The sequence below is a fragment of the Asparagus officinalis genome, chromosome 4 (genome assembly GCF_001876935.1).
Source record: "Asparagus officinalis chromosome 4, Aspof.V1, whole genome shotgun sequence".
Lineage (NCBI taxonomy): Eukaryota > Viridiplantae > Streptophyta > Magnoliopsida > Asparagales > Asparagaceae > Asparagus > Asparagus officinalis.
Window position 1 is genome coordinate 119,452,017 of NC_033797.1, and position 14,851 is coordinate 119,466,867.

Sequence of the window (14,851 nt, forward strand, 5' to 3'; positions counted from 1 at the left end):
GTAACTGGCAACTTGCCGAAGAACTATCAATAAACGATGATTTAGAGTATTTGATGTGTCTGGATGACGTCACTAAAGAGCTTTGTGATAATCCTGACCTACATATGCCTCTTCAGTCATTTTGTCTGACGAAAAAGCAGGTACAAGATCCATGCGGAGCGACGCTTGTCATCCCCGCGGGAAAATGGAGTGGAAAAGAAGTCGTCTACGGCAAAGGAAAAGAAGATCCGACACCCGATCACTTCTTAGAGGAAGAAGAAGACGAAGATAAACCTGCTCCTCATCTATTCAGATATGACGCAAAAGCGCGCGATATGATGGAAAAGTATGGGTATGACTTCACACTCGGAGAAGGTCTTTTCTTTGGTCGAGGCCCACGAGTTCCACCTCGAATGGCCTATGTACCGAAGGGAAAACCCGACGATTATTATCGCTATAAAAGAGGTCTCGGCTACGTCTCCTCGTCCGACGACGAATGTTGCTGGCAAATCATTGATCAGATCGCTAACAAGGCTAGAAACGGGTACTCTTCCGACTCTTCGGCTGGGGGTTCCGACACTAGCCTTGGCGAGACGTTCAAAAGGTTGATGTCAAATATGGTCACGGTCGATCCTACCGCAATAGAGGAAGACGACCAGATGCCAACATGGGAAGATCCTTGGGTTCACCACCTAAACATGCAGTATGGTGATAGGTTCGAGCAAAGAGAGCCTCCTACCGAAGATCAAGTACTCCAGGTGAATATGGGAACTGAGGAAAATCCTAAACCGATATTCATTAGCGATAGTCTTCTACCCGATGAGAAAGAAGAGTTAATCTCTCTTATCAAGGAGTACATTGACGTGTTCGCCTGGAATTATGAAGACATGCCAGGACTCGACCCGAACGTAGCAGTACATCGTCTCAATATCAAGATGGATGCCAAACCAGTCAAACAACAACAAAGACGGTTTCGTCCGCAAATGATGGAGGCGATCGAATCCGAGGTCAAGAAGCTTATTGACTCGGGCTTCGTTCGAGAGGAGCAACATCCAGAATGGCTAGCCAATATTGTCCCAGTCCTTAAGAAGAACGGGAAAGTCAGGATTTGTATCGACTTTCGGGATCTCAACACTGCTTGCCCAAAAGATGATTTTCCCCTCCCCATCACGGATGTCATCATCGACAATACGTGTGGGTTCGAGAGGATGTCTTTCATGGATGGTTTCTCTGGTTATAACCAGATAAAGATGCATCCGGATGATGAAAAGCACACCGCATTCAGAACGCCCCTCGGTGTCTTCTGTTACACAGTTATGCCCTTCGGCTTAAAGAACGCAGGTGCTACATATCAACGAGCTATGTCAAAGATCTTTCAGGATCATCTCCGAAAGACTGTTGAATGCTACGTAGATGATCTGGTCGTGAAAAGTCGTGATAAAAAGGATCACATCAAAGACTTAAAGACCATGTTCGACTTAATGCGAGCCCATCAGTTGAAGATGAATCCTACCAAGTCTTTCCTCGGAATGTCGAGTGGAAAATTCCTGGGATTCGTCGTCACCACCAAAGGTATCCACATCGATCCTGATAAGGTAAAGGCGATCAATGAATTACAACCTCCGAGAAACCTCAGGGAGCTCAGAGGATTGCAGGGGCGATTGGCTTATATCCGTCGGTTCATTTCGAACCTCTCAGGAAAATGCCAGCCATTCTCCAAGCTCGCAAAGAAGGGCGTATCATTTGTATGGGATGAAGCTTGTCAGAAAGCGTTCGAGAGCATTAAAGAATATCTCTCAAAACCTCCCGTACTCGTTGCACCGAAATCGGGCAAACCGTTCTTGATTTATGTCAAGGCGACGAGCCATTCATTAAGTGCATTGCTTGCACAAGATGACGATAACGGTCACGAGCAGGCGGTGTATTATTTAAGCCGAACCATGGTGGGCGCGGAATCTCGGTACCCCATGATCGAGAGAGAATGCCTCGCTCTGGTGTTCGCCATCCAAAAGATGCGGCATTACTTGGTCGGACAGACCATCTATGTCATCTCCAAGGTTAACCCAGTCCGGGTGTTCATGACTCAACCAGCTTCCATGAGTTGGCGGTTGGCAAAATGGGCTTTACTCTTGTCCCAATACGATCTGCACTTCAAACAACAGAAGTCAGTGAAAGGGCAAGCCATCTGTGATCTCCTGGCAGCTAATCCAACTACGGATCCTGCCGAGATATACGACGACCTACCTGATGAAACTCACGAAGTCAACGCAACTTCGCACCAACAAGTGTGGCGTTTGTACTTCGATGGCGCCTCTCGAGCAGCTCTTGTCACAGATACTCCTGGACGTTCTAAGGTCTCCTCCGGGGTTGGAGTGGTCTTAGTTTCCCCAGGAAAACATGTGATGCCCCGAGCCTACTCACTAACCAAGCCGTGCTCGAATAATGTGGCAGAGTATAACGCATTGATTATCGGACTCAACTTCGCTAAGGAGCTGGGGGTTGAGTATCTCGAAGCCTTCGGCGATTCTCAACTGATAGTCAAGCAGGTTCAAGGAGAATATGAAGTTCGAAGCCAAGATCTCATTCCATACCATAAGATGGCAGTGGAGATAGCGGAATCATTTGAAGGATTCTTCATCGAACATATTCCACGGCTACAGAATACCTATGCAGATGCGTTGGCCGCATTGGCCGTGTCACTAGCGCAGCCTCCCGAAACAGAGCAATTTGTTACGGTAAGAACTCACCAACTCCTAGTGCCGCTTTACAGTGAAGATGCCGAGGAAGAAGAAGTTCAAGAGGTACACGCTACTCAAATCGAGTTCGAACCACGAGATTGGCGTTTCCCCATCATTGACTACGTCCTGCATGGAATCTTGCCAGAAGATGTGAAGGAAAGAGAGTCAATCCGGCGAAGAGCACCCAGATTCTACTACAATACAGAGAATCGAACGCTATACCGCAGGGGGTACGATGGGCTGATATTGCGTTGCCTATCAACCAAAGAAGCCCAAGAAGTGCTTAGAGAGGCACATGAAGGGGAGTGTGGCGCGCACGAGCCTGGCCCCAAGCTTTATGATCGCATCAGAAGAATGGGATATTTCTGGCCTCACATGATGAGCGAAGCAATCACATATGCCCGGAAGTGTCATGCGTGTCAAGTACATGCGAATTATATGCACCAACCTCCGGAGCATCTGCATCCCTCGGTAACATCTTGGCCGTTCGAGACTTGGGGAATGGACATTGTTGGTCCTATAAATCCCCCTTCGATCAAAGGCGACCGGTTCATCCTGGCGATTACCGATTACTTCTCCAAATGGGCTGAAGCAATTCCACTCAGAGAAGTTAAGACGAGCAACGTCATTGGATTCATCAAGCACCACATCATTTACAGGCATGGTGTTCCAAGACGAATCATACATGACAATGGTCCTCAGTTTGTCAGCAACGCCTTCATAAGGTTCTGCGAAAAATTCAAAATTCAGGACATCTCATCAACGGCTTATAATCCCACAGCAAATGGATTAGCTGAAGCCTTCAACAAGACTATCATAAAACTTTTGTCAAAGCTTGTGAAAAGTAACAAGCGAGATTGGGATGACAAGCTCGGTGCAGCACTATGGGCCTATCGTACCACGGTACGTACACCAACCGGTGCAACCCCGTATTCATTAGTATATGGATGTGAAGCCGTTCTCCCTTTGGAAGTTCAAATTCCATCTCTTCGGATCGCCCTTACAACCCAAATGACGACCGAAGAACAGCATCAAAAGCGCCTCGAAGAACTCGAGATGCTCGATGAAAAGCGCCTGGAGGCTCAACAGCATATCGAGTTCTACCAAGCCAGAATTTCTCGAGCCTTCGACAAAAAGGTTCGACAAAGGAGTTTTAAGGAAGGGGATTTGGTCTTAACTGAAAGACATCCTATGAACCTGAGCTCCAAGAAGAAGGGCAAGTTCGAGCCCAAATGGGAAGGACCGTTCGTAGTAGAAACAGTCTACTCAAACGGCGCCTATCGCCTAGTCACCAAAGATGGTGATCGGCTGATGATGCCAATAAATGGCAAATTCCTGAAGAGGTACTATCCTTAGCACCTTTCAGAAGGAGCTGATGTATCGGGAAGTTCCCGGAAGAATACCACATTGGGGTATTCTTAGGGATAACCTGGTCGGTATAAGAGAGATGAACAAGAAGTCCACATTCGAACCCCGAATGTTCTAGTTTGTCAGACTCTAACCCTCATCAGATGAGATCCAATCATTCGAGGGATTAATTTTCCCTCACAAAACTTTCATTGGTGTTCGATTACTCATAGTCTTCGCCACACATTCCCACTTGGTCAAACCTTACGACAGTTAGGACCAAAGCCAAAGTCCCCTCTCGATTCCTTCAACGAACGAGAGGTCCACAAATCGGGCGGTCAAACTTTCACGTAGTTGTGATCGTTCCAAATTTCTCACTTGGTCAAACCTTACGACAGTTAGGACCAAAGCCAAAGTCCCCTCTCGATTCCTTCAACGAACGAGAGGTCCACAAATCGGGCGGTCAAACTTTCACGTAGTTGTGATCGTTCCAAATTTCCCACTTGGTCAAACCTTACGACAGTTAGGACCAAAGCCAAAGTCCCCTCTCGATTCCTTCAACGAACGAGAGGTCCACAAATCGGGCGGTCAAACTTTCACGTAGTTGTGATCGTTCCAAATTTCCCACTTGGTCAAACCTTACGACAGTTAGGACCAAAGCCAAAGTCCCCTCTCGATTCCTTCAACGAACGAGAGGTCCACAAATCGGGCGGTCAAACTTTCACGTAGTTGTGATCGTTCCAAATTTCCCACTTGGTCAAACCTTACGACAGTTAGGACCAAAGCCAAAGTCCCCTCTCGATTCCTTCAACGAACGAGAGGTCCACAAATCGGGCGGTCAAACTTTCACGTAGTTGTGATCGTTCCAAATTTCCCACTTGGTCAAACCTTACGACAGTTAGGACCAAAGCCAAAGTCCCCTCTCGATTCCTTCAACGAACGAGAGGTCCACAAATCGGGCGGTCAAACTTTCACGTAGTTGTGATCGTTCCAAATTTCCCACTTGGTCAAACCTTACGACAGTTAGGACCAAAGCCAAAGTCCCCTCTCGATTCCTTCAATGAACGAGAGGTCCACTTTCAAACTCCCGAATGACCAAACCTTACGACAGTTAGGGTCATCTCGAACCCTCGCTTAGTCACAACTTACCCTGGTCGAGACTAAGACCGAGTCATCTTTTGTTCAAATGACCAAACCTTACGACAGTTAGGGTCGTTTGAACTTTCCGATTCTCGGAGTGGAGATCCCACTTCTAGTTTCATCCTGCGGATTCTGGAGGTGGAGATCCCACCTCGAGTTTCCCTCTTTTGCTGGAGATAGAATATAAAATTCTTCCTCTCCAGTTCTGAAGATAGAATATAAAATTCTTCCTCTTCAGAGTCAAATGACCAAACCTTACGACAGTTAGGGTCGTTTGAGCCTTTCGGATTCTGGGGGTGTGCCACCTCGAGTTTCCTTTCCAGCTGAAGATAGAATATAAAATTCTTCCTCTTTAGCACCGGGAGATAGAATATAAAATTCTTCCTCTCCTCGGACCTTTCCGATGCTCGGAGTGGCGACCCCACTCCCAGTTCATCATTCCGGGTGCTCGGAGTGGAGATCCCATTCCCAGTTCATCCTTCCAGATACTGGGGGTGGAGAATCCCACCTCGAGTTTCTTTTCCAGCTGAAGATAGAATATAAAATTCTTCCTCTTTAGCACCGGGAGATAGAATATAAAATTCTTCCTCTCCTCGGACCTTTCCGATGCTCGGAGTGGCGACCCCACTCCCAGTTCATCATTCCGGGTGCTCGGAGTGGAGATCCCATTCCCAGTTCATCCTTCCAGATACTGGGGGTGGGGAATCCCCCTTCTAGTTTCCTTTCCACCGGGAGATAGAATATAAAATTCTTCCTCTCCTCGGACCTTTCCGATGCTCGGAGTGGAGATCCCACTCCCAGTTCATCCTTCCGGATACTGGGGGTGGGGAATCCCACCTCTAGTTTCCTTTCCACCGGGAGATAGAATATAAAATTCTTCCTCTCCTCGGACCTTTCCGATGCTCGGAGTGGCGACCCCACTCCCAGTTCATCATTCCGGGTGCTCGGAGTGGAGATCCCATTCCCAGTTCATCCTTCCAGATACTGGGGGTGGGGAATCCCACCTCAAGTTTCCTTTCCAGCGGGAGATAGAATATAAAATTCTTCCTCTCCTATTTTGACACAACTTTCAACTTCCAATCCGCGCACTTGGTGCGTGGGGAATTTTATCCCGAATCCTAAGTAGGGATAAGTCAACACCTAACACGTGTTGCCGGGTAGCCTATTCCCGTAACAAGGGCAAAGTCTACGTATTCGAAGTCGTAGCAGCAAGTCTAAGGGAGTTCATTCCTTTAGCACAACGTTACATACGGAACGGATTTCGATAATCCGCATGCTAGCCCGATTCAAACGGTGATCGGTAAAGGCACATCAAACCCGTTGAAGGCTGGGGGTTTGCCAAAAACCCCAAAGTCAACGCCTAACACGCGTTGCCGGGTAGTCTATTCCCGTGAGAAAGACGAAGCCTATGTATTCAAGATCATAGCACAAAGCCTCAGAGAGTTTACTCTCTCAGCACAACGTTACATGCGGAACGGATTTCGACAATCCGCATGCTAGCCCGATTCAAACGGTAATCGGTAAAGGCACCTCAAACCCGTTGATGGCTGGGGGTTTGCCAAAAATCCCATAAATCTGTCATTCGGAAGAGATACAGAGAAAACACAAAAGAAGCAAATGCGGATTTTCTATTAATAAATCAAGTCAAAAGCATACAACAAAAGCTCGTTAGTCCGAAGGCAACTGGCGGCTGAGAATACGAGACTTTAAGCTAAAAAGTCTATCTACGTAACTCCGCTCAAGCCCCGCCTGTAGATCAGCTCGAGCAGACTCCTCAGAATGGCTTAAAATCTCCGCGGCTTCGCTCTTCAGCTTCATCAGTCTCTCCTGAGTGGATCCCAGCTTCTCGAGTGCCTCCTCACGAGAACGCTCTAGTCCAATCAGGTCATCTGCAATAAGAACAGCAGATTCCTCAGCGCGCTTCAAAGCCTCTCTCAACCTAGCCACCTCCTCGCGGTTTGAGTCCGAAGAACGGAGTAGCTCAGCTCTATCCGCATCTTGCCTCGCCACGACGGTCATCAGCTGCGCAATGGTACTCTCATGTGACTGAAGCTCGCACCCGATGGAGGATCTCAAGTCACGCCACTGTGCCATCCTAAGCTCCAACTGAGAAGACACGAAAGAGGAAGCCCCAGTAACCTCCAACTCCTTCAACTCCCGTATCTCTAACTCCAGGGCGGCGAAATCAGCGGTAAAGGAATCAGCCAAGTCCGGGTATCCCTCTTCCCTCATCATCGTCATGTGGCGAGAGAAGGAACGCCGGAACTGATCAAAACCGCCTCCTCGGTGAAGAAGCTTCTCGATCAAGCCATTATAGAAGGCGGTGAAGAAACTGAGGTCCGTACGGAAAGCCTCTCTGTCAGGATCAGTATCGACCAAAAGGCTACGGACACGTTCGTGCAAAGAAGATCGAGATCCTACAAGCAACGACTTGGAAGCTCAGTAGATTATTGACTACGATGAGAAAGATCAAAAGGCAAGTTCGGAGCATACCGATGCCAACGGACGTCCCCTCGGGTTGAGGTCCGACGGGCTCTGAGACAGTAGCAGAAGAAGGTATATCAGCACCTGCAGGTGGATTGCCCATACCACTCGGCAAAGGCGGGGAGGCACCATTACTATGAAGGCTTTCAGTCCCGAGAACTGTAGTGGTATCAGGCCCAGCGCCCGGTCCAATAGTGACACTCCTATGTTAACCAAATGGAAAAGTAAAGAGAATCGGGACAAGAAAATCGCATGCATACCTGCATTCCCCCCGTCCTCTTATACAGCCGGGATGCCAAGAGTCATAAGAGTATCGGCCCAAGCGGCTGGTCCTATGATGGCAGCCTCTTATTAGTCAAAATGAAAATTTAGACCAATAAGAAGGATTGGGATAGTACAGTCATCTGCATACCTGTAGATCCTTCACCCGTAGGCATTTGAGGGATGCCAGGAGTCATATGAGAATCAGTCCTAGTGGCTGGTCCTATGATCGCACTCATATATTAGTCAAAAGTCAGATGAACATAGGAAAGTACAATATCCCTGAATCGTATGCATACCTGCAAGCCCGTCACTCTGAGGCAGACTGGATATGCCAGGGATAGATATCGGGCTAACTCCAATGGTTGACGCTGCGATAATAATTCATTCATTAGTCAGAAAGAAGATCAGGCAAGAGGAGAAGAAGCAGATATGTACCGGTAGATGAATCGTTCCTGAAGAATGGTCTCTCGGTCCCTCTGGAAGTCTGCTCAGCCAGCATGTCAGCTAATAAGCCGGCATCCGGCTTTGAGGAGCTTGGTCCCTCCATCGCAACATCTGCAGGGTAACCTGAATGTTGAAAGATGAGGAAAGCTCGAGAAGATAGTTTCAGCAAAAACGGGAAATCTTCCTTCCCCATGCTTGAGGAAAATGACATTGAATGTGGATATACCTGAATAAGGGACTGTGGGCTCGACATTATTCATCTGTTCGAGGTCAATGTTCAGATCGATGCCCAGAGACCCGTCATGAAGGGCGTCGCACATCTGTCGCACAAAGCAATCCATGTTATCAGGCCCAGGAGACACCGGACCCGGTGGGATTTCGCCCTCTTCGAAGAACCCTGAAGCACGAAACATGGTTACAAATCACAAAAGGTAAACAACCTTGAAGCAAGAGCAATTGAATGTTACCTCCCCCTCCATCGGCGGTGCTCCCTAAGTCCACTCCACAGGGACGCTGACCGTCATGGGACTTATGGGCGGTCTTCTTCCTCTTCAGGGCACCAACCCTTCGAGGGCCAACAGGTCGAACATGCGCAGGCCTATCACACGTTTCAACGTGTGTAGGAGCTGGTGGCTCATGATCATTGGCTGCCCTACCTAAAGTGACAATAGCCATTTCAATGAAAAAGAGCTGTCATTTATGGAAAATGAAAATTAAAAGAGATAGGACAAACCAGTATCGAGGTCCCCTCTGCCGGTATCCGCGTCCGCATACTCGTCCTCGGAGTTCTCGTCATCATCACCCGCAGGGAGAAGTTCTTCTTCGTCTGAGACAAGAGATTTGGCATGCCCTTTTCTCCGCTTCTGAGCAAGCTCAGCTCTGCGACCAGCCATCATAGCAGCCCGGACCGCGTACTCGGACTGCAACTCTGAGAGGCTCCTCACGCTGATGGACTCATATGCAGAAAGGAACCACTTGCAGCTGAGGAAAGTGATCAGTGGCTTACGCCGATACGAAGGAAGAGCAAAACGGGCTCCAGTGCAGCCCACCATCGTCCATAGCCACGCTCGCCATCAATCAATCCTCCCTCAACCCGCAGGCTGCGGCTCGGATTCCCGACATACAGTTGGTCATAGCCGAATTGTCGAGCAAAGCGGCAAGGGAGATAAGGCTCTATGTGGCACTGGTTCTTCACCCGAAGGACGAGATAGCCTACACGGATGTTCACTAACCACCGGAAGCAACCAGCGTCAAGAACGGTCCGGTCACTTCTAGGTTTCTCCTCATCAACCAGCACGTCGCCATAGCGACCTGAAAAGTGAGGGAAACACTTAAAGAACTCCCAACTCTTGCGGACCCGGAGCTCTCGCTGAACATCACTAAATTTGCTCCCAAACCATCTGCTCTGCTCCAACAATTGCATGAAGGGGACAGGGATGTCAACAACGCTGGGGGCCGACATCAAGTCGGGACGGTGAAGAACGAGCCACGCCATCAAATATGCGTAAGGGAGCTCAACCTTTGGGCAAACCAGCTCAGCTGATGGTTCAGAACCCATATGTGTAAAACTGCTAACCAGACCCCTGAGCCCGCAATGGATACTAGCAACCATTGCTGGGAGCAGGGAAAGCTCTCTCCCATAAGCCAGCTGAACTGCAGGGAAGAGCACCTCGATGGGTAGAGCGTCAGAAGGTTGGTGCGGGACGACACACTTCTTCAACCAAAGGGCAAGGTAGCCTGCTAATAGCGCCCGGGACCCTATAGACCTCTGTGCGCGGCGGAGAAAAGAGCGAAACTTTGTCCCCGCGGGAAAAGCCCCCTCAGCACTGCCGATAGTGTAGGAACGAACCTCAGCCTTTTCCAACAACTCATTAACGGCCGAAGGAGTCATCACGTCTAATTCATGAATGGGCGCACTGGAATCACCTTCCAAGTTCTGGAACAAGTAGCTGGCAAACTGCTTCAAGCTGATCTGCCTCTTCCTTCTCGCTTGGGGAGAAGTTTGGATCAAAGAAGTGTAGTAGTGGCAAGTAAGATCCCAGAGTGTGTCATACATGTCCGGAGTATCTTTCTTCATACACTCCAGCTGCTGGTTCGTAGGGAAGTACTCCTGATACGGACAGTCCCCCATCGGAAGACCCGAAACATGGTGCATCTCGTGCAAGGCCAACCCTAGCTCACCACCGCTGGTCAGGAAGGTGTTGCTATCGGGCATATAAGTCTCCAGCAAAGCCAAGAAATGGCGACAGCTAACTGGGATTCCGTACATAGTAGCTCGTATGGGTGCATATAACCCACTACTCTTCAGATCCCTCTCCCAGCGCGCCAAGACGAAATCAGTCATGCGCGCCCACCACCCTTTGGCTAGTGAGGAAGCCCAGCCATAGCATCTGGGCTCTGGTGGAGGTAATCGCCTCCCCAGAAGAGCCAGACGATTACCCACAGTAGAGGCAGCTGCTGACGTCTCACCTGGGGGTGCAGTATCAAGGCCCGTGATCCCTGGGCAAAGACCACGAATATGGTGATACCCGCCAGAACCAGGGGTCTTAGAATGAGAGGTATATCCACACGGGACTCGCTCAGCATCCTTAGTAAGATCCCAGGACATCTGTCGCCTCACGGCCTGTCTCCTCAAATGGGTAAAAGAATATTGGCGGGGAATTGATGGAATGTATAAAAGAGCTCCTCCATCAAGAGTCAGCCAGTGCTCCTCTCCAAGAGTCAGTATAGCGGGGTCCTCGACATGATCCCCGAACAAGAAGCTCGGCTTCTGTAAAGCCTGAGTGGAAGTAGAATCAGCGGTAAAAGTGGCGTCTGTGATAAGCTGGCGCAAGCAATGGCGCCCTCCTTCCCGTACTAAACGGCAGGAATCGTCAGAACGATCATGGTCAAACTGTGGGAATGGGCTAATGACTTGCCCAATGGAAGTGGAGGAAAAAACCTCCCGGCTACAACCGGCATTGGCATGAGCAGGAAGACTACCCGCGGGGAATTCAACTGCAATAAAATACAAAGATGGAGTCAGAAAATCCGTCTCATAAGTAGAATGATAAGCTCATTCACGGAATAATTGGAGAGACGATTTTGAGTGTCCTACACCGGAAGAACGGTATGCATCATCACGTGAACAACGTGGCAACATATACCGAACTACAAGGTGTAAGACAACACAAGAATCGCCCCAATATATCCGAAGACTTGAATTGGCTAAGCAAAACAAGTCCGAAACCTTAACCTCCGCGAAAGAGGTATCGGTTCTTCCTTAATGACCCGCTAAGGGATCAGTCAGGGATACAGAAATAGAGAATTCTCACCCCTGAAGGAAAAGTCTGCCGGGAAAGACGTCGTGGGAACCTCCTCCTCACTGTGCTGCGAATGGGGATAACTCCCGGAAGATCGATGGTGACGAGGAGACATCGGAAATCTGCAGTGAAAAGCAATCTGTCAGGTACAATATGAATACACGAAATTTAAAAAGGGAAATTAAGCACTTGGACTTAAAATCCTATAAATAAATAGGATTTTACAGTTAAAGTCTAATTAAACCTACCAATTTTGTGCCCGCAAAACAATGATCGTTTTCGCGGTGAATTTTGGTGAAATACCCAAAATACCCTTCGTGTTCAAGGCCAAAATTCAGGTCAAGGACACGCGTAACCCGGGTCATGATCATCACATTCGATCATATAACACCCCGGTACCCACAATTTTGGTTAAAGTTTGCAAATGAGCCCTTTTGCAGAATTTAGCCAATCTTGCATATAGACCCCTCTAACAACTTTTGGTCCTCTTGCCTAAAGTACCCCTTAAACTTTCGGCCAAATGAGCATGTAACCTAGGTTCTAACTTCAGTCCTTTATTACATGGACACCACCCCAATTCTTTGGCCGAATTTGCAAATAAGCCCCCAAAGTTTTCGGCCCCCTATTTACACATAAAACCCTCAATAAGGTATGGTCTTTTTGCATGAAACACCCATCCAAATTGTTACCAAAGGGGAATGAAATCCAAGCCTCAAAATTTTAGTCCCATTTTGCAAATAAACCCCCATGAATTTTGCAAATAACCCCCCCAAAGTTTCGGCCATTACCTCTTTTTGCACAAAACCCCCGAAGTCTACTACAAGAATAAAGATGCAATCTTTACAAGAAAATAAGAGGATTGTAAAGAAGAGCTTACCAAATCAAAAGAGTTTTCTTTAAGCTTGAAGATGAAGGAGGGAACCCTACTTGGAGGAGCAAGTGTTCGGCCAATAGGAGACACCCAAAATCCTAGCCCCTCTTGAAGGATTGATGGATCCTTGAGAACAAATCAATGGAGGAAAGAAGTTTGGGGAAGAAGAATACACAAAACCGAAATAGGGGGGAAGAGTTCGGTTTTGAGGGGGAATCTTCTTTGAAATTTCGAAAAGAGGGGGGAAAACAAAAGGGGTAATAGAACCAAAACAAGGGAAAGGTAAACAACCAAGAAAGAGAAAAAGACAAAAGGGGAGAGGGGGTGTCTCGGCCCCAAAACCGAGACACCCTAGGGTGTCTCGGCCTTGGCCGAGACACCCCAAGGTGTCCCGGCCAAAGGCGAGACACCCCCGGGTGTTTCGGGTCCTATTTCGTCCTCATACGCCTGTTTTGGATCCGAATACGCCTGTTTTCGTTGGTTATTGGATGTTTTGATGAAAATCAACACTACTCAACATTCGATGCACGAAACCCTAAGGGTCAACGCCGGTCAACGCGTAACCCTAGGTCAACGCCAGTCAACGCGTTGCGACAAAAGTCAACGTTTGACGATTCGAAACCCTAAGGGTCGACGCCGGTCAACGCGTAACCCTAGGTAAACGCCAGTCAACGCGTTGCAACAAAAGTCAACATTTGACGATTTGAAACCCTGTTGGTTATTGGATGTTTTGATGAAAATCAACACTACTCAACATTCGATGCACGAAACCCTAAGGGTCAACGCCGGTCAACGCGTAACCCTAGGTCAACGCCAGTCAACGCGTTGCAACAAAAGTCAACGTTTGACGATTCGAAACCCTAAGGGTCAATGCCGGTCAACGCGTAACCCTAGGTCAACGCAGTCAACGCGTTGCAACAAAAGTCAACGTTTGACGATTCGAAACCATAAGGGTCAACGCCGGTCAACGCGTAACCCTAGGTCAACGCCAGTCAACGCGTTGCGACAAAAATCAACATTTGACGATTCCAAAACCCAAGGGTCAACGCTTAGGTCAACGCCAGTCAACGCGTTGCAACAAAAGTCAACGTTTGACGATTCGAAACCCTAAGGGTCAACGCCGGTCAGCGCGTAACCCTAGGTCAACGCCAGTCAACGCGTTGCGTCAAAAAGTCAACGTGCAGTGATCCGAAACCCCAGGTCAACACGATGTGACAGGGATAGTAAGTTCAAAAGTCAACTCAATGACACGAGCCAAACTCAATTCACCAGCTGTAGACTCGAGATTCCAACGACGGCCAGGCGATAAACGCAGCGCCGGAAAAACTTCGGTTATTCGTCAAAGCATCGGATAAACCGAAAATCGAAGGAGCCGAGAGTTGAAGCTAACCACAGGTCCCTTATGACGACTGAAGGCCGGACCAATCATATCCAAAGCATTCCGGTCTCTTCTATAAAAGAAACGAGGCCGGAACGCTTTGGAGGGGGTATCTGTAGGCATCAAAAATTACCGATAGGTCCCCACGAACAGCTCAGTGTTAGGGAATGACGATGAACATCACTACCCAGTTCACAAGAGTCCAATTGACGTCGGTGAGCGCCTGAAGTGAATCGACGAGCTACGTGAGCCGGACAGAGTTTTCGCACAGGGATACGACCTGACGAGAACCCGCACCGCTGCAAAAGGAGACAACACCGTTCACTGTCCTGGATCATCACATGATATCAACATGGGGAGCTACAAGCTCTTCGTCAGAATTCCAACGCATCGAATCAACTATCCGAGTTTGGGACGATATCAACGGCAAACACCCGGAAGGGCCTCGCGCTTCTGGGGCACCGGGGGTGTTGGCATAGCTCGGACACCCGAGGGTGTTTGGCAAACAAGACACCCAGGTGTCTCGGCCAGGCCGAGACACCCACGGTGCTTCCGGCCAAGCGAGAACCCTAGGGGGTCTCGCTTGGCCGAGACACCAAGGGGTGTCTCGGCCAGGCGAGACACCAAGGGGTGCTCGGCCGCCGAGACCCCAGGGGTGTCTCGGCGGCGAGACACCAAGGGGTGTCTCGGCCGCCGAAGACACCCCAAGGGGGTGTCCTCATCATTTCGCCCCCTCTTTGGTTTGCGATAAATGCCCCTTAGCCTTCAGTTTGAGAGGTCCTGATTTAGCTCTTGATTTCTTCTCGCGCCCTTGGAGGATTTCTTGGAGAGAGCTATGCGAAGCCCGCCGAGCGAGGAGTGCTCGAGCCTTTGCAGAAAAGGGTCTTCTTCCTTCCCCCTTCTC

General features: G+C 48.9%; 1 protein-coding gene across 1 annotated transcript; it reads right to left on the reverse strand.

Moving 5' to 3' along the window:
* On the reverse strand, positions 8,742-11,853 carry LOC109839214. Its single transcript, XM_020407642.1, has 4 exons — positions 11,711-11,853; positions 10,578-11,393; positions 9,130-9,429; positions 8,742-9,052 (listed from the first exon to the last, which is right to left on the reverse strand). Exons 1-4 carry the CDS (start codon positions 11,811-11,813, stop codon positions 8,742-8,744), a joined length of 1,530 nt encoding a protein of 509 aa, XP_020263231.1. The 5' UTR covers positions 11,814-11,853.